The sequence below is a fragment of the Pteropus vampyrus genome, unplaced genomic scaffold (assembly GCF_000151845.1).
Source record: "Pteropus vampyrus isolate Shadow unplaced genomic scaffold, Pvam_2.0 Scaffold541, whole genome shotgun sequence".
Classification (NCBI taxonomy): Eukaryota; Metazoa; Chordata; class Mammalia; order Chiroptera; family Pteropodidae; genus Pteropus; species Pteropus vampyrus.
The window spans coordinates 285199-311843 of NW_011889322.1; the positions used below are offsets into that span (position 1 = coordinate 285199).

General features: G+C 44.0%; 1 protein-coding gene and 1 pseudogene across 4 annotated transcripts in view; one reads left to right on the forward strand and one right to left on the reverse strand.

Annotated features, from left to right (window-relative positions):
* The window catches only part of TBC1D8 (TBC1 domain family member 8), a 96319-nt gene that overhangs the window by 59086 nt on the left and 10588 nt on the right, over positions 1–26645 (forward strand). For all 4 annotated transcript variants that reach the window (XM_011383727.2, XM_011383728.2, XM_023525220.1 and 1 more), the window contains 13 exons: positions 87–205; positions 771–999; positions 2895–3135; positions 10087–10294; positions 11602–11796; positions 12721–12897; positions 14225–14375; positions 16939–17153; positions 18044–18161; positions 20564–20849; positions 21619–21748; positions 21883–21981; positions 22533–22601. In XM_011383727.2, coding sequence (XP_011382029.1) covers positions 87–205; positions 771–999; positions 2895–3135; positions 10087–10294; positions 11602–11796; positions 12721–12897; positions 14225–14375; positions 16939–17153; positions 18044–18161; positions 20564–20849; positions 21619–21748; positions 21883–21981; positions 22533–22601 — 2237 coding nt within the window. The remainder of the gene's footprint in view (positions 1–86; positions 206–770; positions 1000–2894; positions 3136–10086; positions 10295–11601; positions 11797–12720; positions 12898–14224; positions 14376–16938; positions 17154–18043; positions 18162–20563; positions 20850–21618; positions 21749–21882; positions 21982–22532; positions 22602–26645) is intronic.
* LOC111733238 lies at positions 23991–24111 on the reverse strand (annotated as a pseudogene).

Sequence of the window (26645 nt, forward strand, 5' to 3'; positions counted from 1 at the left end):
GGATTCGTGATATTTAGAAAACAAATTCATGTTCTGGGAATTAGTTTTGTCTTTTAATCTCGGTGTGTTTTTCTCTTCTAACCCAGGTGCAACGTTAGAGGAAATAAGCCAGCATTGGGACTGGCTGGAGCAAAATCTCCTCCATACCTTGTCTGTCTTTGATAATAAAGAGGACATTGCCAGCTTTGTCAAAGGGAAGGTGAAGGTAGGTTCCTTGGTTATAATGTTTCTCCCTTAGAAGACTATAGAGTATATGTAATAGTAATGAAACATATCTGGTGTCACACAGTCAGGCAATTGTTAGCTTTAGACCAAAATTTTCGAACCTCACAAGGAAGACAATTCATTCATTTTCTAAAGAAAGACTTTTAACTCCAACTTAGGTAGTTTTTCAGGGTTGGTACATTGAGTTCACATGCTTGAGCTGACTATTTGATCCTCATATTCCTCTAGGGAAGGACAGGGAGGTATATCAAATAGGGATTTGTTTGAGAACCGAGGTTTAGCAGTCAGTGACTCACCCGACTCACAGCTGGTCAGTGGCCAAGCAAGAGACCTGTTCATAGGTGTTGGTCCTCCAGCTTGTTTCTTCCCACTGTGGCGTGTTTCTGGGTATGGACAGACGGTGTAGTGAGCGGTGGTGTAGTGAGCTGTTCTCATTCATCCTATATGTCTCTTGTTGAGCAGTGCAGACACCTTCCTGCTTCTTATCCCTTCTTGCCTCCCTTTGTTCTCCCTGGACAATGGTCCATTATTTTTCTGGGCTTCAGGCTTTGATTGCTGAGGAGACGAGCAGCAGGCTTGCCGAGCAGGAAGAGGACCCCGAGAAATTCCGAGAGGCCTTGGTCAAGTTTGAGGCCAGGTTCAACTTCCCAGAGGCAGAGAAGCTGATCACCTATTACTCCTGCTGCTGCTGGAAGGGCAGGGTTCCCCGCCAGGGCTGGCTGTACCTCAGCATCAACCACCTCTGCTTCTACTCCTTCTTCCTCGGCAAGGAACGTGAGTGAGGTTGGCGCGGGCCTTGGGAGGGATTTGGTCTTTCCCAGATGATAGTGGCCCTTGGGGTGCTCAGTGCTGGTCCCCAGACAAGTCGTTAACAAGAAGAGTCAGATGGCTAAAGATTTAAATAAGCAGTTGAGATAACAGATGATACTTGATTAATTTCCAAATCATTTCTACAGACAATTGTATTTCATGATATATAGCACTACTGTGAGTTTGATTTGTGAGTCCTTTTTCTTCTACTGCCTTGAGAAACATTTCTGGGTAGCTCACTTCATCTGGCTCCTGAAGGGGTTTCACTGCTGTATGTTGCTCCGAACACAGCATCATAACTGATGGCCCAGTAGTTCTACAGGGGTGGGGCTTATTAACACAGGGGCCACGTAAAACCCAGCCCTGAGCGTGTGCACGCGCTCACACACATTTTCTTTTTCTTTCTGCATTTTAGTTTATGCTTTACGTCAAACCAGTGGAAGGGGCCCCTCTTGAATCCGGCTGTAGACAGCTTCCTGCACATGTCGTCCCTTTTCTTGCCCACACCGCCAGCCCCAGTTCAGATGCTCTAGTCTCTACACTCTGTGAGCACAGCTCTCCGCACCCCACCTGGAATGTGTTCTGACCTAATCTTTGCCATCCTTGTTCTCCTGCTTTCAGAAGTGCTTCTCAAAATTGATGCCCGGTCTTTCCTTCATTTTCCCATTCTTATGTCTCTTTGGAAACTCCTGTTCAACTTTAAAAATTTAATTCAAATTTTATCACCTTCAGGGCCCTTCCTTGGTCCCTTATAATTGGCACCATGTTTATGTTTCTATTTTGGGCTCTGTCAAGTCATTGGTTACTTATTTCTTTACATGTCTGTTTTCCTTATTTAAACGAGCTCTTCACAAAGGAGATGCTTAACCAATAAAAGCTGATGGTGTAGATGGAGTGTGTGTGTGTGTGTGTGTGTGTGGGGGTATGTGTGTGTGCACGCGTGCGTGTGTAACAAGACTGTGAAAACAGCTAGAAGTAGCTGAAGGAGCTGATTTTCAAGTATGATGTAGAAATGTGGCTTTTTAAAATTGAGCACTGATGACATTATTGCAAAATAAACGGAAAAACGAGGTAGAAAGAAAAACACTTAATCCCCTTCTTTATTTGAAAAGGAAAATGAGTTCTTTTCCAACACTTATCTATCATTGTTACCAGACCTAATTTTGTTAGGATGATAAAATTTGGAAAAAATAAATGATTCCTAATATTTAATAAGTTATTATTATTATTTTAAGTAGTTCTGCATCTCTCTTCCCCATTTGCACACTATCCCAAGCCACCAGTGTACTGGAAACATTTCTGAGAATAGAACACTTGTTTATTAAATGGACTGTTTATACGGCATTACTTTAAAAGGAGTTTCATAAAAACGACTTGTACTCTGTCTTCTGAAACTAGAACAACTGTCATTTGCCACAGTCTAAATGTTAAGCCTGTCTCTCTGGAAGAGATCATGAATAATCTTCTTTTGCACTCCTTTTTTCATGGCTTATGCCATGAATGCTACTTTAGAAGCCAGCATTTATGTGGATTCAGAAGCTTCTGCATATTTTGCAAATATTTAAGCTTAAATATTTTTTAGAAAGTTTTCACGTTAACTTGATATTTCAATATATATTCCTTGGACGTGTACAGTAGCCAGTAACTTGAGAATTTTTACTTAAACCCTTAAGAAAATCATTAAAACAGTAATTGTTGTAACGAGCAGACGTCAAGCAGTTCTGTGCTTCCTCTTTCCTGCTCTAATTTCAAAGATATTTGTATTTCAGCTTAAGGAAAACCTTGGACTGTTGTTGATGCACACAAATTTGGGGTTGATCTTGGGTGTAAAATACGTGTTTGTCCTTTTTCTCTTCTAGTTAAACTTGTAATCCCTTGGGTTGATATCCAGAAGTTAGAAAAAACATCCAACGTCTTTCTGACGGCTACTATCCGAATTACCACACACAAGAAGGAGCGAGACTTCTCCATGTTCTTGAACCTCGAGGAGGTGTTTAAGATCATGGAACAGCTAGCTGATGTGACACTGCGGAGGCTGCTGGATAACGAGGGCTTCGACCTGGACCCAGGTCTGCAGGAGCCAAGCCAGATCACCAAGAAGTAAGAGCTGCTGGCCCCAGGTGGCCTCACCGAATGGGACCAGGCCATGCACCTCCTTTGTTGACCTGCACTTTGTTAGCCTGAGTTGTACTAGATTTACATTTCTCTTGTGGCAGAATCCAGATTTTTCCATGTTGTGAATTGTGATAGAAATACAGTAATTGACATTGATTACTATTTATTTCCTTTATGCCTTAGACTTTCATTTCCAGATCTAATCCTTCCTTTTTTCAGACATTATTTCAAAATTGATTTTCATTTAAAAAAAAAAAAAGAAAATGTAATTCAGGCAGCTTCATGATAGAATTCTGATCAGCATTGGGCTTTATTAGTGAACATTAAGAAAATTTGCATTTTCATCTTAAATTACTTTGTAGAAAAAGTTTCAGGACAGCTGGATTTATTTTTGGTGCTAATTTGTCATTAGAAATGTGCCTTACTAAGAGTGTCAGTCAAGAGTCATTATTACTTGCCCCAAATTGATACTAGTCACAGAGGCTTGTGAGGTAGTTGCTTGATTATTTGTTCATTAAAGTAGTTCAGCTTTAGCATCTAAAACTCAAATGGTGCTGTTTGAGCTTGACTATGATTTCTGGCTTTGTGGTTCAAATGGTGTAACTGCAGAGTGGATGCAAAGGTGAACTATTCCAATGGTGTCCTTTGAAAAACAAGTCAACCTATAAAGTGCTGTCCTGGCTGGATATATTCATGGAGTTACAGAATGACCACTGCTATTCGAATACTAGTAGTTATTAAAAAGGTTTTTTTTTATTCTTTTAAAATACACATAACATAAAATTTACTATCTTAACCATTTTTTAAGTGTACAGTTCACTGGTATTAAGTACATTCTTATTGTTGAGTAACTGTCACCACCATCCATCTCCAGGGTTCTACATCTTCCAAAACTGAAACCCTGTACTTGTTAAACAACAACTCCCCTTTCCCCGCTCCTCTAGCCCCTGGCACCCACCATTCTACTTTATATTGCTATGAATCTGTCTACTCCAGGGACCCCATGTAAGTGGAATCATCCAGTATTGGTCCTTTGGTGACTGGCTTTTTTCACATAGTATAATGTCCGCAGGGTTCATCCATGTTGTAGCATGGATCAGAATTTCTTTCCTTTTTAAGGCTGAATAACATTCCATGGCATGAGTGTATCACATTTTGCTTACCTACTCATTCATCCATGGACACTGTTGCTTCTATCATCTGGCTTTTGTGAGTAATGCTGCTATGAACATGAGTGTGCAAGTATCTCATCGAGACCCTGCTTTCATTTCTTCTGGATATATCCAGAGTGGGATTGTTGTATCATATGGTAATTCTATGTTTAATTTTGGGGGAACCATTAGTCATTAAAAAAATTTTTTTTTATTCATCTGTTTTAACATTTCTATTCCTTAAACACAAGTGCTGTCTTCTCTGAACATATGGAGGAAAGTTTCTTTCTATTGGGTAGTCTCAGAATGGCAGTGCGTTTAGAGTTTTCATGAAGAAAGAAGGGGAAGATCAAAGGTCTGTAGCACCTAAGACCCTTTCGGTAAAACCATCCATTTGGGAAGAACATTAATCAGTGTTGGCAGTCTCCATTTATATTCCAGAATCGGGTGAATTCTACGAGGCCGCTCCCCCTTCCCCCCTGAAACTGTCAGAAAGTGAGAGAGAGAAAAGTGCAAAAAGAGCCCTGGTGGTGGCCAGTGGTGGAAATGCCTGTGTGCCTGAGGGTGCCGAGGGTTGGCCCGAGGCAGGCGGCCGAAATCTGGTCCAGGCGTGTTTTGTTGGTCACGGCACTTTGAGTGACTTTCTCCAAAAATGAAAGGCATGCCACTCTGCCTACTAATCCTTCACTAGTTCTCATTTGTAGCTGTCTGTCATGGAGACGTAGGCCTATGGACATAAACAGGTGATGACTCAGTCAATTTGACATCCTGCCAAGAGAGTCCAGGTTTTAAAGTTTAGGAAAACAGTCTCTTCATGCTAAGGGCTCAGTCAGAAGTACTAGAATGGTCCTTGGGCTCTTTTGTTGATATATTTTCACTTCCTTTCCCAGATAATGGCTTTAGAAAGGTGCCCTTGAGGCATGAGCCTAGTGATTGCGGATGAGTCATGATCTGCTGCTGTGCTCCCGGCCAAGGGACCTGTGGACACAGAGCAGAGTGAGGCTCGTACCTCCAGCAAAATAAGGGAGGATGGGATGGTGCGTTTTCACCCCAGGCTCAGTGTCTAACGTGCCGACAAGTTAGAACTTCCCAGAGTGGGACCTGGCCCAGGGATTCTCCAGTATGTAGTCAGAGTCCAGGAGGTCAGAGGCAACTGAGGTCGGGGAGGGCTCCCAGAGAGAATGGAAGGCAGAAGGGAATAAATGCGTTGGTCCCGACCTTTCCAAACAGAAAATATCCATTCAGAAGTTGTGAATGATAAGGTGAAAAAAATATAGCCAGCTACTTTTGGGGGGAGAGACTGGAGAAGTGATGGGCTTCACTCAGCAGAAATTAAATATCTTCATTAAAATCTGTTTTGTTGGGCTGAAAATGCTAGAGGAAAACTCAGTGCAGTCAAAGGAAACTTTCTCATAATGTAAATAAGCTCTTTCTGCCAGTACTTAAAGGTAGCTAGTGGCTACCCAGGGAAGAATGTCCTTAGTAATAAACCTTCACCCCCTGGCCACCTGGCTCACCCTTAACTTCCCAGTGGCTTTTCAGACCATCCTCTGCCTTCTCTGCCCAGCTTCATCCCCTTTCCTGCTGTTCTCCCTGGTCCCCCATCAGGATGCTTCAGCTCGCTGCCTGTCGTTTATTCAACTTTCTGTTCTTCTGATCTTAGCTCAGTGTCTTCTTGAACCAGTGGAGACATCCCCGGGGGGCTCATGCACCCCTAAACCTCACAAAGGGAGGCCATGTATCCCACCCTGCAGGAACCTAGCTGCTCTGTGGTCTGTCTGGGACACGGTGGAGAGCAGAGGGTGAGGGCGGAGCCTTGTCAGGAAGGAGACTTTCTAGATGCTCAGTGTTGTGGAGGTCCCAGTTCTGAATCTGTGGGCACCCCTAGCTGAGAGCCTCTGGAAACCTTTCTGTGTTTCTTTCTGAGACACACTGGCCACAGAGGACTGAGTTATTCCAGAAGGGCGAGAGTGGTGGCTCAAGGCTTTCTGTTCAGCACAGAGGTCCTCGTGCCCTGAGCCAATGGACCCCACTTGCCCCAGCCTGTCTGTCACACAACCCGAGCATGGGGAAGCACTTGGCCTCGAAGCAGCTTTAAGCCTCTTACATGTGGGTTTGTGTATGTAGACTGAAAGACATGAGGGAGAGCCGGTATGTCAGGCCTGACCCAGTTCTTACCAAAAGCACTCTAAAAGGTTATGGGAGAACAGGGGTAGGGATGCCTGTTTTTGGTACTCCTTTACCTGATCTAAGAGAGATCTAATTCTGAGTTTGTGAAGAAATAAGAGAAGTACCTACCCCTTAACTTCTTGGGTCTGAGTTCTTAGGAATTAAACCTGAATCTTTAAAATGTGTGCATTTAGTCTACATTTTTCTGCAGCATTGGCGTGCATGATTACACATATTAATTTCAGCTTCAGCAACAAACTTGATGTTTATGGCTAGCAACAAACTTGATGTTTATGGCTTCATGTTCTGACACCCACATGTGTTCCCAGCATGGTTACAGTTCATAAAGTGGCAAGTGTTATGATAGGAGGATTGGCGGCACCCTCCCCTGCTCTTTGCAGCTGTGGCTTTGGCCAGTGCACACCAGCAGTGTGTACAGTGGGTAGTGAATACTACTGGGGCTGCTGGGCTTGGTTCCGTCCTTAGAGAGGAGTCCCGCCATGGCATACAGGCCTGAGATCAGATACCATGTTCTGAGTGTTAGATGATGACCAGTGTTTCTGGGTCTTCTCTATGGAGGAAAAGTGGGGAAAATTAAATACTGGGAGATCTGAAAGGCAGGTTGTGACCAGTGGGCTTTTTGATGCTGTTCAAAAAAAGGAGTTGATACATTTAGCATTGAAACTGCCACCTGCTGTGAAGCAGACCCAAAGGATGGGGTGGTCTTATTCTGAGCATCATGAAGGGTTTGTGCTCCATCTTGTAAGTCATTGTTTCTTCAGCTCAGTTATGTTAGAAACTTAAATGTCATGTATATAACACATATTTAAAGGCAGAATTGGAAGAGAACTTTCTAGAAGGGAGGAAGGACGATTGTTTGGAAAGGTCTCTCCTGCTGTTTTCTTTTTCGTATCAAGAGGCCACTGGTCTCTGGCTACTAAACATGTGAGAGACAGATCTCTACAGTGACAGAACAGCCTGGAAGGGAGAGGGAATACTGTATGTGGTACACGCAGACTGCTTAGAAGCTATAGGGGTATTGAACTGAGCTGTTGGCTGAGGCAGCAGGTGCCCTGAATAGAAAAAAAAACTGGTTTTAATCTGCCTCAGATAACCGAATATCTTATTCTTAAGAAGGGTTGGGTGCAAGTAAGTAAATATAAGCCCTCCCTGCACTCAGCACGAGCTACTGGGATTCAGGTGGTGGTGTATTAACCACCTCCTAAGGGGACAAGAAGGAAAGGACAACAGTAGAATTCGGTGGTGACCTGATAAGATATGAACAGGTAGGAGACACTGGCTTTACTTTCAGCAAAACCAGCGTGGCCCACATACTTCAGGGACAGTTGGATTACATTTTCAATTTAAAGGCTTTTGACAGAGATCAGTTATCAGGGAGCTGGGGTGACCCTTGAGGGGCCTTGCTTTACGAGGTGCATGCACTTCTAAACCATTCGCATTACTGTCCCTGCTTCTCCCAGCTCCTCTCTGGAAGAAGCAATTTCCTCAGAAATAGCCATCTGTGTCATGTTGGGTATCTGAGGACCACGGCTTTGGCCCACAGTCACTGGCCCTGTCTGACCTGTAGCATTCATACCATTTCTCTGCCCAGAGGGCTTTATGGAATGCTTGTATCTTCCCTTGGTGATGGTTCAATAGTAAACTCCCTGGACTGCCCATCTCTGTGGTACGTCTCCTCGGAAGACATCCATGTGAAGGTGGCATGTGACAACTGGTGCATAGGGGACATGGTGTGGAAGGGGTATGGCCCGGGGCGGGGCAGGGTGGTGGCATCAGGGGGCTGCACGACCAATTCATCTCTAAAAAATCACCCAGGCTGTGCTGCAGAGGCTAGAGTGCAGGTTTAATAGCTTACATTTATGCAACGTTTTAAAAGTTATTCTTTTCCTGAACAAAAATAGCTTATTTAAATAGCTTCATTTTTAGAAGCTAATATGTGGTAAAGTAGAAAATTTTAGCTGAATAAAAATGGAAAATGGAAATCTCACTATGCAGAGACAACCATTATTAACATATTAAGGAAATTCTTTTTACACATTAGTTTCTACAGATTTTATAAAACTTATATAAATGAGATCGTACTATAAAATGCTACTTCTTACCTGCTTTTTCTCTTTTATAATATTGTGGACATTTTATATTCACAGGGATTCATCCCTTGAAACAGGTGTCGTTTCTATTTATAGACGTCAGAATGAGAGCAAGAAGGGCTTGTCCGGGGTAACACAGCTAATAAGAAAGCCAAGAGTTCAGGTACCTGACTTTTAGCATTCTGATTCTCTCAGGTAAATCTAAAGAACTCTCATTTAATGACAGAAAATTGTTTACTTCAGTTCTTTGGCTTTTCCCCCTGTTAGAATTTTGAGACGTGACATAAATTCATCAGTATTTTCATACATTATAATTTGGCTGTCGTCTAGCTTTATCGGGTTTTAGGGCCAAGAATCAGGGTCTAGGAGTTCCTGGGGTAGAATCGCTTCACCCTCACTCCCCATCATTGTCTGTTGTCAAGACCGATATGACATCGATGGGGCTTCTGCTCTCCAATGGTACTTTACTCTGATGCTTTTTTTAAAAAGATAATAATAACTAATGTTTATTGAGCACTTACTATATGCCAGGCACCGATCTAAAAATTTTAACCAATTTTTTGAGATGTAATTCACATACCATACTGTTCACTCTCTTAAAGTGTCCCATTCAGTGGTGTTTAGTATAGTCACAGCTGTGCAACTGTCACCGCGATCAGTGCCAGAACATTGTCATTGCCACAAGAAGAAAACTCGTACTCACAAGCAGTCACTCCATCTGTCCCCATTCCTCCAGCCTTAAGCAGTCACTGATCTATCTTTTGTCTTTATAGAGTTGCTTATTCTGGAAATTTCAATTTAAATGTAATCAGGCAATAGGTAGTCTTTTGTATCTGGGTTCTTTCACTTGGCGTAATGTTTTTAGGATTTATCCATGTTGTAGCCGGTGTCAGTACTTCATTTCTCTTTGTGGCTGAGTAATATTCCATTGCATGGATCTATCACATTTTTTTATCCATTTATCAGTTTATGGATGTTTGGATTGTTTCTGATTTGGAGCCTTTATGAAGAAGGCTGCTAGGAACAGGTACATAAGAGTTTTTGAGTAGACATACGTATTCCCTTCTCTTGGGTATATACCTACAAGTGGAATTGCTGGGTCATATGGTGATTTCATGTTTAACCTTTTAAGGAACAGCCAGACTATATTCTAAAATGGCTGCACCACTTTACATTGCCCCCAGCATTGTCTGAAAGTTCCTTTCTCCACATCCACATCAACACTTGTCACTATCTGACTTTTTGATTCTTATACAGTTATTTATGGTAAATCCCAAAGTTACTCAAACCCAGCAGAAATGTGTGTTTTGGTCAGTGAGTTCATCACATTACTTCTGTGCAGAGGCAGCCCATTCAGCTTGTCCTTGTTACAGTGGTTGGCCGTGGAGTGCACACCGTTCTATTTCCTGTCTCGTGCAAGAACTGGTGCTGGCGGGTTTAAAGGTGTTTTCCTTTGTTCATTCACTGTGCCTGCCTCTTTTTATTCTCTCTTCCTCCTTTGCCAGAGACCTGAAAGCCAGAGCACAGAATGAGTTCTTCCGGGCGTTCTTCAGGTTGCCAAGGCAGGAGAAGCTGCACGCCGTCGTGGACTGTTCCCTTTGGACGCCCTTTAGTCGCTGTCACACCGTTGGGCAGATGTTCGCCTCAGACAGTTACATCTGCTTTGCTAGCAAGGAAGATGGTTGCTGCAATGTCATTCTCCCACTCAGAGAGGTAGGGAGGGGCACAGGCGGGAAGCTCAGAGCAAGGCTTTGCCTGCTAAGGATGGGCATCTGGAAGGAGGCGTGGTCTGAATTTGACCATTACCAACTTGGCCATTACTTTTTCTGTTGTATGGCAGCCTGAAATTCGTAAAAAGTGGTGAGACTAGGGCATGCTAACTTCCATGCTGTCAATAAAGCTGTTATTAAAAAGTACGTGCTTGGCAATTAAAGCTAGTTCGACAGCTCTTAGGCATGAGTCTTCCCCTTGCACCCACAAAAGGAAAGAGAAAAGCAACCTACAAAAAGCATCCCTTTTGAAAATAAATGTCCAATTGCTTGGCTTTTACACCCTCTGGAACTAGTTAAAATTTTTTAAAATGCTTCCTTTCTTATGGATCAGGTCCTTTCTTACTAATTCTCTTCTTAGAAATGGAGGGCAACCTGAGTATCCTTCCAGACCTGCTGAGCTCAGTCTTTTGGTTTTGTGGCATCCCTGCTGTGACAGTGCTCACAACTCTGTTGCACACCAACACCTCTAAATTCTTGCTGTTGTAACATGTGGACTAAGCACTCTCCTTTGGGAAAACTCAGTTTTTTCATTCATGTGACCTCTTACCTCCATATCATTTTTCTTAAGCAGATGTCTTTATTTTAAAAACGTTATTATAAGTGGAGCAAGAAACCAGGAGTTGTCTTATGTACTTATTTTTTTTTAATTATATACATAACATTTACCATTTTAACCATTTTTAAGTGTTATAGTTCAGTGCCATTAAATAATTCACATTGTTGTGCAGCCATCTCCAGAATTTTATCTTTTCAAATTAAAACCGTGTACCATTAAATAACAACTCCACACCACGCCACCATCCTTCACTCCCCAGCCCTTAGCAGCTGCCATTCTATATCCTCTTTCCATGAATTTGACTGCTCTAGCTCCCTCATGTAAGTAGAATCGTCCAATATTTGTCTTTTCTTTTTATGACTGATTTATTTCACTTAGCATATCATCTTCAAAGTTAATCCATGTTGCAGCACATGTCAGAATATCTGTCCTTTTTAAGACTGAATAATTCTTAATTGTATGTATAGACCACATTTGCTTTATCGACTGATCCATTGAGGGACACTTGAGTTACTTTTGTTTTTCACTGTTGTGAATATGCTGCCTTACATACCTTTAATCTTTGTACCAGATCCTTATTGCGGTGATTTTGTTTTGCCTTCGGTCTTAAGATATCTTCTGAGTATGTAATTAAATGCCTGCCTCCCTTCTTTCTCACTTTACCTTTGTGCGTATGATTTTTTTTGCCACAGGTGGTAAGCATTGAGAAGATGGAGGACACAAGTCTGCTGCCTAACCCCATCATCATCAGCATCCGGAGCAAGATGGCCTTCCAGTTCATCGAGCTTAAGGACAGGGACAGCTTGGTGGAGAGTCTGCTCGTGAGGCTGAAGCAGGTGCATGCCGACCACCCCGTGCATTATGACACCTCACAAGATGACGACATGGTACGAAAAAGTGGACTTCTATACATTGGAAACCCCATTTTTCACTACCTCTAGCCAGTGGTCTCCAAAAGGGAGTGCACAAAACGATGATCCATGGGGACATAGTGATGATTGGGCCTGTGTGCCAGGTGGTCAGTGCCATCTCTGATACACTGGGCATCCTGAGTGGGTGATGCGCAGGTTAGAGGGGGCTTCACACAGGTTAGAGTGGCCGATGGGTATGCACCCCACGGGTTGGAGGGGCTAACAGGGCACCCCAATCAGGTTAGAGGGGTTGATAGGGCACCTCCACTAGAGGCTAGTGGGGTTGATGGGCATCCTCCTCCATATGTTAGAGATTGATGGGCATATACATATGTCAGAGAAAGGGACTGGCTACTCCCTTACAGATTAGAGGGGTCAGTTCCTGCCCCTACCACCAGGTAGAGGGATGATATTATTTGGGGGCAGCTATAACTTGCTGAAAGAGAAGTTGGACAGCTACAAAAATGGACCTGGTCTGCTGGGGCCTAGCCTCCTTATCCTTTTACTTCTGTCTCTTCTTTCACAACCTGTCTTCCCCCAAAGTGACAAGGAGGACAGGAGATAGCCTTTCAGTACCCTAAAGCTGTTTTCTCAAGATGGTCCTGTCAATTCTGGAAGCTGAGGGAGGATAATTCTGCAGACGAGAAGTACTGCCTTCTTGCCCCCAGGGGCCCCATGCTCTGGGTGCCATGAGCAGTCTCACTGGCAAATTGCAGTGTGGCCCATCTTCCTTCTTGGTAATCAAATCCATTGGGTCTCATTTTAGTCTGTTTTTCCCTTGAGTCATAAATAGGCATGTTTGACTTTGTTATGTTCGTGCTCCCAAAGGCAATGCAAAGATTGGCTTATAATTAAAGCAATGACTTTCTTCTTTATATCACTTTTTATCCCCCCATGCAGATGTCACCTGCGTTTCATTCAACAAGTGTGTGCAGTGACCACAAGTTTGGGAATCTTGAAATGGTGTCTTCTCAAAATAGCGAGGGAAGCGGAACAGAGAAGAGCCCACGGCTGCACCCCGAGGCCGTGAGAGCTGTGTTCCAGCAGTCAGCCAGCCAGAGCCCCGACTCACGAATGGTGGGTGCGCTCGGCCTGGCTGGGCACTCACAGAGTTGCCTCTCTGGCCTGCTGTGGCTTGGCATCTAGGGGAGCAGGTGTGGTGCAGATTGCCAGGCAACCCCAAGCAGCCAGCTCCTCCCTCTTTGCTTCATTGGCCCAAAGTAGAGGAGGTTCACGGATGCCTGCTGGGTGCCTTGAGGATGTGGTGCAACAGCAGGGGTCCGTGCCCTCCCTGCGCCTTAAGTGGGAGTCACCAGTGCCATCCCAGTGGGTTTTTTCAGGTTTTTCCAATAAGTCTTTCTCCTTTTATCCTGTGGTGTCTCTGTGTGTGCCCCTTCTTACAGTATTTCTTTTTTGTCTTCTGGGACAAAGGGTCTCCTGTCTTCTCATTTTACTGAACCAAAAATGTTTTTGTTCAATTTGCTTAATAGCTTTCCTCTTTGGAGGGAGAATCTGAGGGAAATGACAGGTATAGTAGGGTACATAGTCTAGAGACTGTACTTTGAAATGGTGGCATGGTAGGTGGGAAGCTATGTTGTGACCATGAGTACCTATGGGGGTGGCTGTGAATGTTCCTACCCCAAGCTGTGTCTGGGTTGCTTAGTGGCTCTGTATAATGGACTGTTAGCTTTATCCAGTCAGAACCGAACCTTCTCATATACTTTACACAGAGACGCTCAATTAACTTTTGTTGACTGGACGCATAAGAGTACTGAGTATATGTGTAAACTTTTCCCATTACTGGAGAATAAAGATAATCAAAAGCTTATATCAACATCTTGATTAAAAGGCATTAAGAATTCCTGCTATCTAGGGATAATTTTAAAGGATTTTTAGTTGCCTAGAGAAATACTATCTTCCTTGCTTCTGCTAATGAGAGCAACATCATTTTTTCAGATTTCAGTTTTTCCTCTGGCTATCAAGAAGCTCAGGGCAAATTTTGATACCCCTTTGCTGCCCCTAAGCTGACTTGCGTTTCAGCAGCTGGCTCCATGTCAGCATCCTGAGAAGCTTCCCCTCACGCCCCCATTCCTACCCCACCTCCCCATCTGCCTTGGGCTATTTTAGTGTTGGGAAGACTGTTTCTTCCTATTCACTTTGCCAAGGAAATGACATTTTACTTGCGCAAATGCTCTCACTGGGCCTGAGCTCCCCAAGGGCTGGTGCTCTGTGTTTCTTTCTCATCTTTACATCCTCTAGATATTCAAAAATATTTGCTGAACATGTTGCCTGTTACTGTTAACTGTAACCATTACAGAAGGGCATTCCTTGGTTTCAGATGGTAGATGGGCTGGTGGAAGGTCAGACGGGCTTCTTTGCACACTAAGGGCGTTTCCATTTCCAGTCCAGGGAGCAGATAAAAACAAGCTTGTGGAATGACCACTTTGTGGAGTACGGCAGAACCGTGTGTATGTTCCGTACAGAGAAGATCCGGAAGCTGGTGGCCATGGGGATCCCTGAGTCTTTGCGTGGCAGACTCTGGCTTCTTTTCTCAGGTAAACAATTCTGGTGTCTTTAAGGCCAAATGTGATTTCTGGAGCAGACGCAGGAACGGAGGCCTAGGTCTGAACAGTGTGTGTATGGTAGTTATCCATCCTTGGATTCTTCCTGTGATATTCCTAGCTGAGACTTCAGAGCCTGACTTTATCATCTGTGGGACCTCGGTCAGGGTGTCCAAGGCCTCTAGCCTGTGGTGTCCTCCTTGGTCAGTGTGGGGTCTGGCTGCAGTGATCTCTCCTTTACAAATGACTTGGAGTCCAGACATAGTCCTGAGAATTCTGTTGAGAACCAACCCCCTGGAAGGGAAGTGTCTTCTAGGACCTGACTTCAGAAATAGACTAAAGCAAACAGTCTTCATAAGCTGTTCACTTGCAGTGGCATTGAAATAAAGTCCCTCCTTGAAGACACCTTTGTCCCCAAGGGCAGAACACACAGATTTCTCTTCTGTCCCACTTCTTCCTCCTGTGCCACTTGACCCATTCAGTGCTGGCCTTGTCTGGCCTAAGGCTTCCTCTGCTGCTGTTTGGTGACCTCTGGGGTTCCCTCATCAGGACACTTCCTGGCAGATGTGCTGAGACTGGGACCAGACTTTTTGACTGTTGAACATTTGTCCGTCTCCACGCTGATCGTGCCATTTCATCCCAATCGGTAGAGGACCTGGGGCTGGGGAAGGAAAGGAAAGGGAAGGCCCTTGATGTCTAGTGGTGTGACTTTGCTGCTACTTTCAAGATGCTGTGGGAGGCATGGCAAGGAGGTCTACTTTTTCAGATGTCACTGCTGTGCTCACATCAGCAGTGAGCCTCCTGAAGCCTGGGCCTGGGCATCTGTCCTCTCCCCACTCACTTTTCTTGTCCCTCATGGCAGCCTCTCACCCTGATCATCCCCCTCGGCCCTCTTCCTTGTCTCTCCCCACAAATAGCCCAGCCCCTCCTGTCTCCTGCCTGAGACACCCAAGTACAGCATTCACACTTCCCCACATACTCGGAGCAATCATGCAGTCAGTATCACTGATACCTCTCCAGCTACTGCTCACCTTATTCACAAGCTGAGTCTCCCCGCTACCTCCTGGCTTCTTTCTATGGCTGCCTACCAGAGACACACCATCAGAACACTTCCTTTTAAAATGAAAGGTGTCTTCTTTAATTTTACATTTAATAAAAACAACCTTTATTTGAAGTTAAACAGGAAATATGGAGGAGCAAGCAAAAAAGCAACATCATTTGTAATCCAGCCAAAAAAATGGGGTTTATGGTCTTCCAGATATATTTAATGAATGTGTTTCATATATGTGTACTGTCAGCCCTCCATGTCTGTGGGTTTCCCATCTGTGGATTTAACCAACCACAGATCGAAAATATTTAATTTTGGGGAAAAATATCCCAGAAAGTTCGAAAAAGCAAAACTTGAAATTGCCGCATGCTGAGCACTACGCTGAATCCGTGAGAATGACGTGATGTGTAGCAGACCCTGCTGCAGTCTCTGTGCAAACGCAGGTCATATGCAGAGACTTTGCCATTTAAGAAGGGACTTAAGCATCTTTGGACTTTGGAACCAATGGGGGTTCTGGAAGCAGTCCTCCTTGGGTGCTGAGGGATGACTGTTCACACACATAAAGCAGCCGCTTAGTTCGCAGAGGACTGTCTTCATTCCAGTGGTAGGATGTTTCCTTCATCGGCAGTGAGTGACTACACATGGATGCCATGGCGACTGTGTCCTAGATGTGACAGAAGTCACAGTCATGGCAGTGGGGGAGTTGAAGAGGAGGGTATGATAAACCCAATCAGAATTAAATAGTAACTAGCCGATAAAGGCAGAGCTGAGCCATTTCTGTCCCTACTGCTCTCCTGGGACATCCCTTCGTGGGGCTGGCAGCAGGACTGGGGAATCAGCTGCTGCCAGCCCCCGGGAGGGAGCACTGGCTGAGACCACAGGTGCCCTGGCACTGGCCAGTGAGTGACTAGAACCCTCACGTGGGTTGGTTCACTCATCCTCTGGTGTCCCTGCCTGTCAAGAGGCCTGGGCAGTAGCTTGGCGGGGGGCAGTGCTTGGTTGTCCTGCACATCGTGATCCTGTTTCCTGTTGGCAGTTCGTTGGCTCCTTGATGATTGTTAGTGTTGCTTAATCATAATTGTACCTTCTCGTGTGCTTCCCACATAGGTACTCAATAACTTCTTGTTAAGTTAATGCATGAAAATTATGTATGTACATATATATGTAAGTACATATGTATGTGCATATGTATAGATGTACACACATATATATACTTCCTGTAATTGGGGACCACAGTTTATGAAAAGCATGTTGGTAAAACTCTCGTATGAGCTTCTCCCCTTTTCTATATAGGGTTATTTTTAGAAAATCCATGTTGTTTCTTTTTCTTTTTTTCTTTTCTGTTTTTGGCAGAAATGAAGCCCTTTTGGTTGTGTGTGGTCTCAAAATAGTTCATGTCCCTCGAGTCACGAGACCCCACTGAGGTTCTCCAATGAGACAGGCCCCTTCCCCATGTTAACACTTTTCTGGTAATCGGTGCCCCTTGAAAAATTACCGTTAAATCGTCAGATGCCGTCACTGACCTTGCCTCACATCCTGGTTACTATGGCCATCTGGTGGAGGAGTCCATGGGAAAATGTTGCCTGGTGACAGAGGAGATAGAACGAGACCTGCACCGTTCCTTACCGGAGCATCCCGCCTTCCAAAACGAAACAGGAATTGCTGCTTTGAGGAGAGTCCTGACAGCCTATGCCCACCGGAACCCCAAAATTGGGTACTGCCAGGTGAGATGTGTGCTGAGGAGCAGACCCTTTAGTCTACGTCTTATATCGGGACCCAGGCCCTGGATGCCATGGTTCTGAGCCATCCAGTACTGAGGACCGTCATGCGGATGCTCCATTCTTAGTCCTTTCCCCCAAAGAACGTATCAAATGAGACCAAAGGAAATCATCCTCGTAGAGCCGGACAGGCTGATCGTTTGAGCTTAGAGGCATTGCCCAGGGCCCCGTAGGGCAGCATGCAGGCCGAGTACCTGTGGGTGCTGCCATCTTCATGCCCCACACAGCTCTGTCTAGACCTCTAGAACTTCTAGAGATGGTTTAAAAACTGACAGTGCTATTTGGGGAGGAAAAAGATGTTTGGGCAGGTCATTTCCTTCAAGAAGCATGAGTACTGGCAGGACATCTTCTGAGCAGTTCCTGAGGACACAGGAAGTTTGCTCAGTTTTCTCAGGGATGCAGTAAACAACACAAAATAAACAGTAAACAATAAAAAGTCCCCAAACCAGGACTGGATTAGAGAAGCTTCTGACATTTAAAAATATAAGATTTTAAACTTTGTTTTCCTGTGAATAAGCAAAATCAATGGGTGAATGAAGTTGTTTGTGTTACCATCTGTCTGTCTGAACACGAACAGAAGAGATGGATTAAATCTGAGCCTGAGGGGTGCACCACAGCTATGCTGACATGGGGACAGTGACAGAATGGTGGCTGATGGCTTAGCCTAGTGGATCTTCTTGATATGACACATGGTCATTCCACCACACGAGTGTTAGTGGTTGGGGTATGCCAGATTTCGACTTTTGTGGGTCATTTAGGCTTATGTGTTTTTAACATCTCCGTGGACCTCCATGGCCTGGTCAGTAACTGTCCCCTCTTGTGTGACCCCCGAGCAGTCCATGAACATCCTGACCTCTGTCTTGCTGCTGTACACCAGGGAGGAGGAAGCCTTCTGGTTGCTGGTCGCCCTGTGTGAGCGGATGCTCCCCGACTACTTCAACCTCCGGGTCATCGGTAAGCTGCCTCCTCCTCTGTCCCTCGGTCCAGGCAAGGACATTTGTCACTAGTCCTGGTTCTGCAATCTTCTCTCTCTCACAAACACGATTTGGCTCTTAGATTCGCAAAGCTAGCTGGTATAATTCTCTGGATAGTTTTGGCAAAATGGTGGAATGAGGAAACCTGATTACTCTTTTGCTACAAACACTGACAAATTTTAGTATAAAAAAATTACTTGGATAGCTGAATTTACAAGGAGAGAGAAATTCTAGGCTCAAGAAACCAGTCGAAAAGTGAAAACTGGAGAGGTTTTTCACTAATGCAGTGGCCTGGAAAGGGAGGGGGTCTTGCTCTTGGTACTAGGGAGCTCTTGCAGACAGGATGGGAGAAAAGGAGCACAGACCAAGGCTGGAGGGCACCATTAGGCCCAGACCAAAGGGCAGACTTGGAGAATGCCCCTACTTGCATAAGGTGACAATAAGAAAGCTCACTGGTAGCTGCACTTGGTGCCTCTGTCTTTCATGTGGTTGACATTTGAATTTCCACTATGTCTGTGGTCTGGCAACCTTCTATTGGAGAAAATGACACAAAAATTGCTTTAGTGATACTCTTAGGGGCACTTTTCAGTAATCTAAAACAAGAGATGGAGATGGCCCAAAAGTAGGGTAGCAGCAGCAGCAGGAACAGAAACAGTAGAACCTACTGGAGACAGAATTTGCCAAAGGACTGAGGATAGGGGTAAGTCAGGAAGAAGGGATGGAAGATTCATGTCCTGAGACTGAGGGGATGTGATGACCCCTGGGAGTAAGGGGGAGGGCTGGCTGTGAGGGAGGTGGCCTTTCGGTATGACTGACCGTCTCACCTGGCCCGCTTCATGTGCCCATGTGGTTACCTGGCTTGTGTCCCTTTCCACTTGATATCGTGGGAGGCAGTTAGTGTACCAAGTAGCAAGGAATAACCAGAACCTTGACGAGTGTTGCTAAGGGACAATTCACATTCCAGTGACCAGCAGACCCTCTGTGATAACGTGTACACTTGTGACACCCCATCCCATGCAGTGTGGAACACATGGAGCCTCTACATAACCCTCCAAGTTCTCTTCTGCCCCTTCCCCACAGGCAGCACTTGGCATTAATTCTATCACCACAGATTAATTTGGCCTGTCCTGAAACTTAGTATGAATGTAATAATAGGGAGTATTCTCTTTCATGACTAGCTTCCTTTGCACAACACGATGCTGGCACATCACGAGTTTGTCTCTTTTCCTTGTTGCCCAGTATTTCACTGAGCACGTGTACCGTCATGTGTTTATAGACATTTGTTTCCAGTTGTTTATTCTAAGTTGCATTGAACAGTCATGTATCTTTTTGTGAATACTATATATTCTCAGTTTTCTTGAATATTAGGAGTAGAATTGCTGGGTCATAGGTTAGAAATATGTTTAACTCTATAAGAACTGTCAGTTTTTCGAAGAGTATGTAATATATTCGCAGATCTCATACCAGCGACGTGAGTGCCCAGTCACTCCACATCCCATTAACACTTGGAATTGTCTTCTTAATTTTAGCCATTCTAGTGGGCGAGAAGTGGTAGATATGGTGGTTTTAATTTGCGTCTCTTCGATTAATAATGTTGAACATATATTTTTATGCTTACTGGCCATTCTACATCTCTTCTGAAGTGTCTGTTCAAGTCTTATGCCTGTTTAAAAAAAAAAAATTGGCTACTGACTTATTACTAAGTTGCAGGACTTCTTTATTTTGAGTACAAGATCTTCGTCAGGTATTTTTGCAAATATTTTCTGAGTTTGAAGTTCACATTTTCATTTTATTAATGGTGTCTTTTTAAGGACATGAGTCTTTAGTGCTGATGAAGTCCAATTTATAATTTTTTCTATACTTAGTGCTTTTGGTGTCCTAAGAAACTTTGCCTTTTCCTTTTCCCTATGTTTTCAAAGTTATATAGTGCTAGCTTTTATCTTTAGGTCTGTGACCCATTTCAAATATATTTTTCTATGTGGCGTGAAGTAGGGATTGAGGCTCTTCCCCAATATCCATACAACATCCACAATTTTTTAGTGTTGTATTTTATTTTATGTCAAGTCTACAGTACATTGGTTAGACATTTATATATTTTTTGAAACAATCCTCTTGATTACTCTATCTTCTTTCCGGCTCTACACATAGCCATTACATTACTGTTGACTGCATTCCCTGTGCTGTGCTCCCCATCCTCGTGACTATCTATCAACTGTTTTTTGAAAATACTATCCTTTCCCCATCGAATTACCTTTGTCAAAATGTCAAAAATCAGTTAACTAAGTACAAGTCCTTTCTGAACTCAATTCTGTTTCGCTGTTCTGACCTCAGAGAGGTTTTGGTTTCAGGCTAACTTTAGAGAGTGTGGCCTTCCTTCTCCAGGGGCCCAGGTGGACCAGTCTGTGTTTGAGGAGCTCACCAGGGAGCACCTTCCCGAGCTGGCCGAGCACCTGAATGACCCCTCAGCTCTGGCGTCCATCTCTCTCTCGTGGTTCCTGACTCTTTTCCTCAGCATTATGCCTCTGGAGAGTGCAGTGAATGTTGTAGATTGCTTCTTCTACGATGGGATCAAAGCCATCTTCCAGCTGGGGCTGGCTGTGCTGGATGCCAACACTGAGGACCTATGCAGCAGCAAGGATGATGGCCAGGCCCTGATGATCCTTAGCAGGTGGGCTGTGTTTTGGTGGCTGACTGGGGCAGAGTGGGCAGCAGCTGGAACCTTAGAAGACAGATGGCAGGAGGAGGCAGCAGCAGGTGCCCTGCAGGGCTGTCGCTGTGGGAACTTTCCTTCCGCTCTATCACTTGTCACCCTGTGGTCCCCCTAAAGCCAGGTCATCAGATGGCACTTGTCATCTGCATGTGGTAAAGAGTGCCATCTTCCCTCATTCCTCTCTACCAAGCAAGGGAGGGAGAGAGAGCTGTCAGTGCTCTTCCCTGAGTTTCAAATGTCTTGAGTGTAGATAAACACAAAGCAGCCTTGGACAGGACGGACACCGGGAAAAACCTCAGGCAGCCAACTGGAGGTTTCAGACATTTTATACAAGTAGGAGCTGGTGTGTCCCTCTAGGCCACGGACTGGAACCTAGGTCTATTGGAGCTGAGGGCAGGTTGGCTGACAAATGACAGGTTCCCTTTCAGAATATTGTGGAAGCTTAAAACTGCGTGTACGCACAGAAGTTTGTATTTACTTCACTGGAGAGTCGCAGACCCCTGGAAACCTACTGTGGGGCCTATACCACCGAGTCTGGCTTTATAGCTCTTTCCTTTTCTCTAAAACGTGCATAGCGGTTGCTCCCTTGCCTCCTCTTGGTGTCTGGGGACAGATGAGCTGTGTTTAAAAGTGCTGTGACATATCTATGGCCCCTGTGAAGGGAGTTGGTGTTGGATGGTGCCCAGTGAGGGCCAGCCTGCACTTTAATGCCAGGTGGTATGCTTAGGTTTCTAGATCACATTAAGAATGAGGACAGCCCTGGACCCCCAGTTGGCAGTCATCATGCGTTTTTCTCTGATGACCAGGAGCCCTACCCTGTGACCGACATTGCTGACCTGATCCGGGACTCCTATGAGGTAACTGGTCCTGTTCCATTCCACCCTGTGGGAGCATACTGGGGAAATGGACCTCAGGGAGGTTTGGGGGGCTGCTCCTCATGTCCTCTGTATACAAAAGAGTCTGTGAGCGGATCATCATTGTCTCCCCACAGAAATTTGGAGACCAGTCTGTGGAGCAGATTGAGCATATGCGCTGTCGGCACCGGATCAGGGTCCTGCAGGGCCATGAAGAGACCACAAAGCAGAACGTGGTGAGTGGAAGCCTTTCACTGGCCTGGGTGTGTCCCCTGTTGTTCTCTAACGTAAAAATGCATCTGAGTTGAATTAAAAACTTAATAGGTGTGGTGTGGTCTAGAAACAGCATAGGGTTTAGAGTCAGATTGCGAACAAATTAACCACCGTGAGCCACAGGTTTCCTGGTTGTTGACGACGCCCATGGCATGGGACTGAAGGAGTAAGGTGGAGAAAATGCCCAGCATGCGTGCCTGCCATGTTCACTGCTGTTCAGGAAGAGCCTTCTGCCCCAGCTCCTTCTTGCCTAGTGTTTAACTTCCATTAGAACATACACATTTATCTGAAGGCCCTGGTGTGTGTCTTAGAAAGGCCAAGGATTAACACCTGAGAAAGTCTCCATAAAGTGATTTTTGTGTCACAAAGGAGCAGACACTGCTCAAGCAGACAGGGAAGCTGGCACTGGACACCTGGTGTCCCACACTAGTAGAAAGAACCCCCTGTCCCCCACCCCTGATTCTCCAGGTACAAGCAAAGAACTCACTCCATTGCTGTTTGTTCTTCCCTCAAGCTCCGTGTTGTCACTCCAGAAGTCTCAATTCTTCCGGAAGACCTCGAGGAACTATATGACCTATTCAAGGTATGAAATTCTGGGAAGTAGAGGGAGTGGCAGGCCCTGAGGCAAGCCAGAACCAACACTACCAGTCCGCCCAGGGTGACGTAGAGGGCTCTGCCCTGTGCTTGTCTGGGGCGGCTCTGCTTAGCCTTGTGGGCTAGAAGCCCATGCACTAGAGCTGCTACAATGCATCCCCAGTCCACAGTAGATGGAACAGTGACCCGACTGTAACTGTCACCTCAAACACTTTTTTTAGTTACTCATAATCTTACCCACAATCCATGTCCACGTATTTTTATATTTGGCCGGTATGCATTCTCTGTTCCCTTGCTGCTGTTTTAAACATTTTTCCATGTTGCTACATAGTCTTAATCTTTTTTATGTTATTTTTGTCATTTTGGTAATAATATACTAAACCATATTTCTAATATTTGAATAATAAGGTAGATTCTCAGGTCTTGCTATTTAACTCACCCTGCAAAGAACATTTTTAAGTGCCTTGCTAAAAATATTCTTGGTTGAAGCAGTAAATAAAATGGGGAAGAGTGGCAGGCACATTGATCCACTCCTGACCCCTGGCAGTGAAGGAAGAAAGAGAGCAGTTGCAGAGAGCAAGTCCAGCACTGAAGGGAGCAGCGTCCAGGGCTCTCCCTGGTGGACACTTGAAGCCACTGTCACTGCTGATCACAAATTGCCAAAACAGTTTAAATAGTAATAAGTAGCACTCCAGGTACTTCTGAGCAGAGCCTTCGAGGTCATCCCAACCCCACCCCTTGTGGCACGTTTCCCTACAGTCACCGAAATGGCTGGTTGGCTTTTGGATTCCTAGCATTCCTCATTCATAATAAGCAGGACTCCTGGCCCTGTCTCCTGTAAACATCACCCGTTTTCAAGTTGTACAGTTTCCTCTGTTGCACAAAGAGAAAATCACGTCATGCCAGTCACAAATACGCTCTCCCTGTTCCACAATCCCAAGCCCTTTGACTTTCAAGGAGGAAAAATAGGGAAACCAGAAACACGAAAGCAGGTATACAAATGTGTTGTTTAGCATAGAAAGACTCATTTGTTTAGAGTTAACTGTTCTCCATTTGAGATGTATCACGAATCTGAATTTATATAATTCAAAAGATTGCTTTAAATTTAGTATGAAAACACATTTCAGTAAGTACTAACCATGTCATTCATCTTTAATACAAAGTTTTTAAAGATAGATCTGACTTTCTTGTTTCCCATTTTTGTCTTTCCTGTGAATGATATGGTTGGCACTTGATGAAATCTTTCATATTTGTAGTCAGCCCGACTAGTCTTTCATATATGTAGGACAAACCACAAATATAAATTCATTCATACATTCATTCATTCATTTAAATTTGAAGCTTTGTCTTTTATTTTTATATTTAAATTTTTTTTTTATGCCTACAGCACCTGTAGGAATACTAGGTGGTCTCCCATCCAAGTACTAACTAGGCCCGACCCTGCTTAGCTTCCGAGATCAGATGAGATCAGGCGTGTTCAGGGGGGCATGGCTGTAGACTACATAAATTTAAAAACTGTAACTATAGATTATTTTCAAAATATACTTCCAAAGGAAATTGCAGTAAAATAGTGTCATAATCACAGTGTCTAATTCTGTTGTGCAACCAAGGCGCCCCCAATACACACCCACCCCAGCACCTCCCACCAGGTTTGGAGTCACATCACCTGTACATGACAGCCCCTCAGGCTATCCTTTCTGGTCTCCCCTGAATTGCCTTGGCTCTCACACGCTTCATGTATCTTAATACTTAAGCACTATGTATATATTATGTTCTCTAGCTGAGTTTTAGATGCTTCTCTCTTGAATCAGAATTTAATTTTCTTAAGGGGAAAGGCCACACTGAAATACCCTTACATTGCTTTATACGTATGTGGCAGGTTCTTAGTAAGCTCTTCACTCCACTGCACCCTGCCCTCAGCCTGGAATGTGGAGGCGTGACTTCTCTGTGTCAGCTCTGACCTTCACCTTTACATTCTCTTTCCTGTTGAAGATGAACCATGTGGTTATACTTAATAAAATCTATTTTTCTGGTTAATTTAAAGCAATCTTTTTTATCTTTTAATGCAGTTATTTTTGTCTTTCAGTTTTATTAAGATGTAATTGACATATAGCACTATATGAGTTTAAGGTATACAGCATGACATGACTCACATATATTGTGAAATGATTCCACAGTAAGTTTAGTTACTTCTCATAGAGATGCCCCCAAAAATGTTTTTGTCCTTGTGATGACAGCTTTTAGGATCATATTATCTTAGCAGCGTTCAGATATGCCATACAACAATGCTGACTACAGTCATCATGTTGTGCACGGCATCCCCAGAGCCTACTTATAACTGGGGGTTTGCACCTTTGGACCACCTTCCTACAGCTGCCCCACTGCCCCCTGCCTCGGGTAACCCGCAAATCCAATCTCTTCATCTATGAGTTTGGGTTTTTTTGTTTTCTTTTTTAGAGTCCACATGTGAGATAATACAGTATTTGTCTTTCTCTGACTTATTTCACTTAGCATAATACCCTTAAGGTTCATCCATGTTTTAAATCAATCTTGAAAATTACATAAATTCAGATTTATAATGTTCACCTCCTGTTGAGAATAGCTTCATTAATCTTATCTTTCCAAATACAATGTGAACAGAGTAATTTATACTCTGTGTGATAGCCCACTTCTGGAAACACAGGGGAGCTGAAACCATCCATACTCATCAGCCTGCCCTCCTTCTCGATAATCAGTTACATTCATTCACTGTTGCTAGACTGCCAGACTCTAGAGAGCATCTGGTCTCTTTAATACATTTTGCTCATTTTCATGTTGTGGTTAGACTTTTATTTTCAAAATTTAATTAAAAAACAAGTAAAATTAAATTATACTTACTCTCACCTACAATCCTACCTTGTACAGGTAATTCTGTTCACAATATATCTCTGTCCTGATTTTTTTGCCTCTTTATACTATATCTCTCTAGACACACTCACACACACACTTTATTTCCACATAGAGTGAGATTGCGCTACACATAATGGACATATCATGGACATATTTCTAGATCAGTATCTACAGATCCTTTCTCATTCTTTTTTAATGGCTGCATGATTTCATTATAGGGTTGAGCCATAATTTAACATTCCCCTACTGAGGGACAATAATGTTGTTTCCAGTCTTTTGCTGCGTGCCGTACTGAGCAAACGCCTTTATGCCTTTATCAGGGCATCAGTGCAGCTCTTAACATGGAGTCGGGGCACAGACCAAATTTCGGACAATACTGCTAACACAGGATTGGTTTTTCGAATTTCAGTTTCAATGATGATGTCTGAGTGCTCATTTCCTATACTCCGTACCCACCCAGCATTTAATATTATGCATCTTTAAAAATTTTGCTAGTATTGTAGAAAATTGTATTTTCTCTTAATTTAAATTTGTTTACTCATTAGTGAGGTGACTACCATTTCATGAGTTTATTGGCCGATTGTATACTTTTTTGTATCACCTGTTCATGTCCTTTGACGAGTTTTATATTGGTTTGTTTTTCTCTAAGAGTCTAGGTAAGCAGGTCAGATTGGTCCTTGGCCTGTATATGTAATTGTTTTCTTCTGGGCAGGATTCTGTGGGCCCTCAGCATCAAAGGATGTACAACTACATGTGGAAATTTAGTGTGTCTTGGGTTTTCAGGAACGGAAATTCATTAGACCTCTGTAGTACTTTTCACGATTCTACAAAGGCTCTTTAAAGAACACAGCCACAATGAATATGACAGTAAAATTACAAATGGCATTTTGGTTTCTATCCAGAATGGAATATGTGCTGGTATTTTACAGCGCCGCCTCCTGTCTCTGTGCCATCCTTACGGGTGAAGAGCATTGAAATTGTGGGGAATCTGCAGTTACTGGGACTCATTTCAATAGCTGGGATGTCCTAAGAGGTGACATAAAAGATATATTCTAAGAGGCTCAGCTAGTCCTCAGCAACAGGGCCACTTTTGATTTCTTTAGTTTTCTTGCCTATTTCCAAGACTTGAAATCACCTTTTTTAC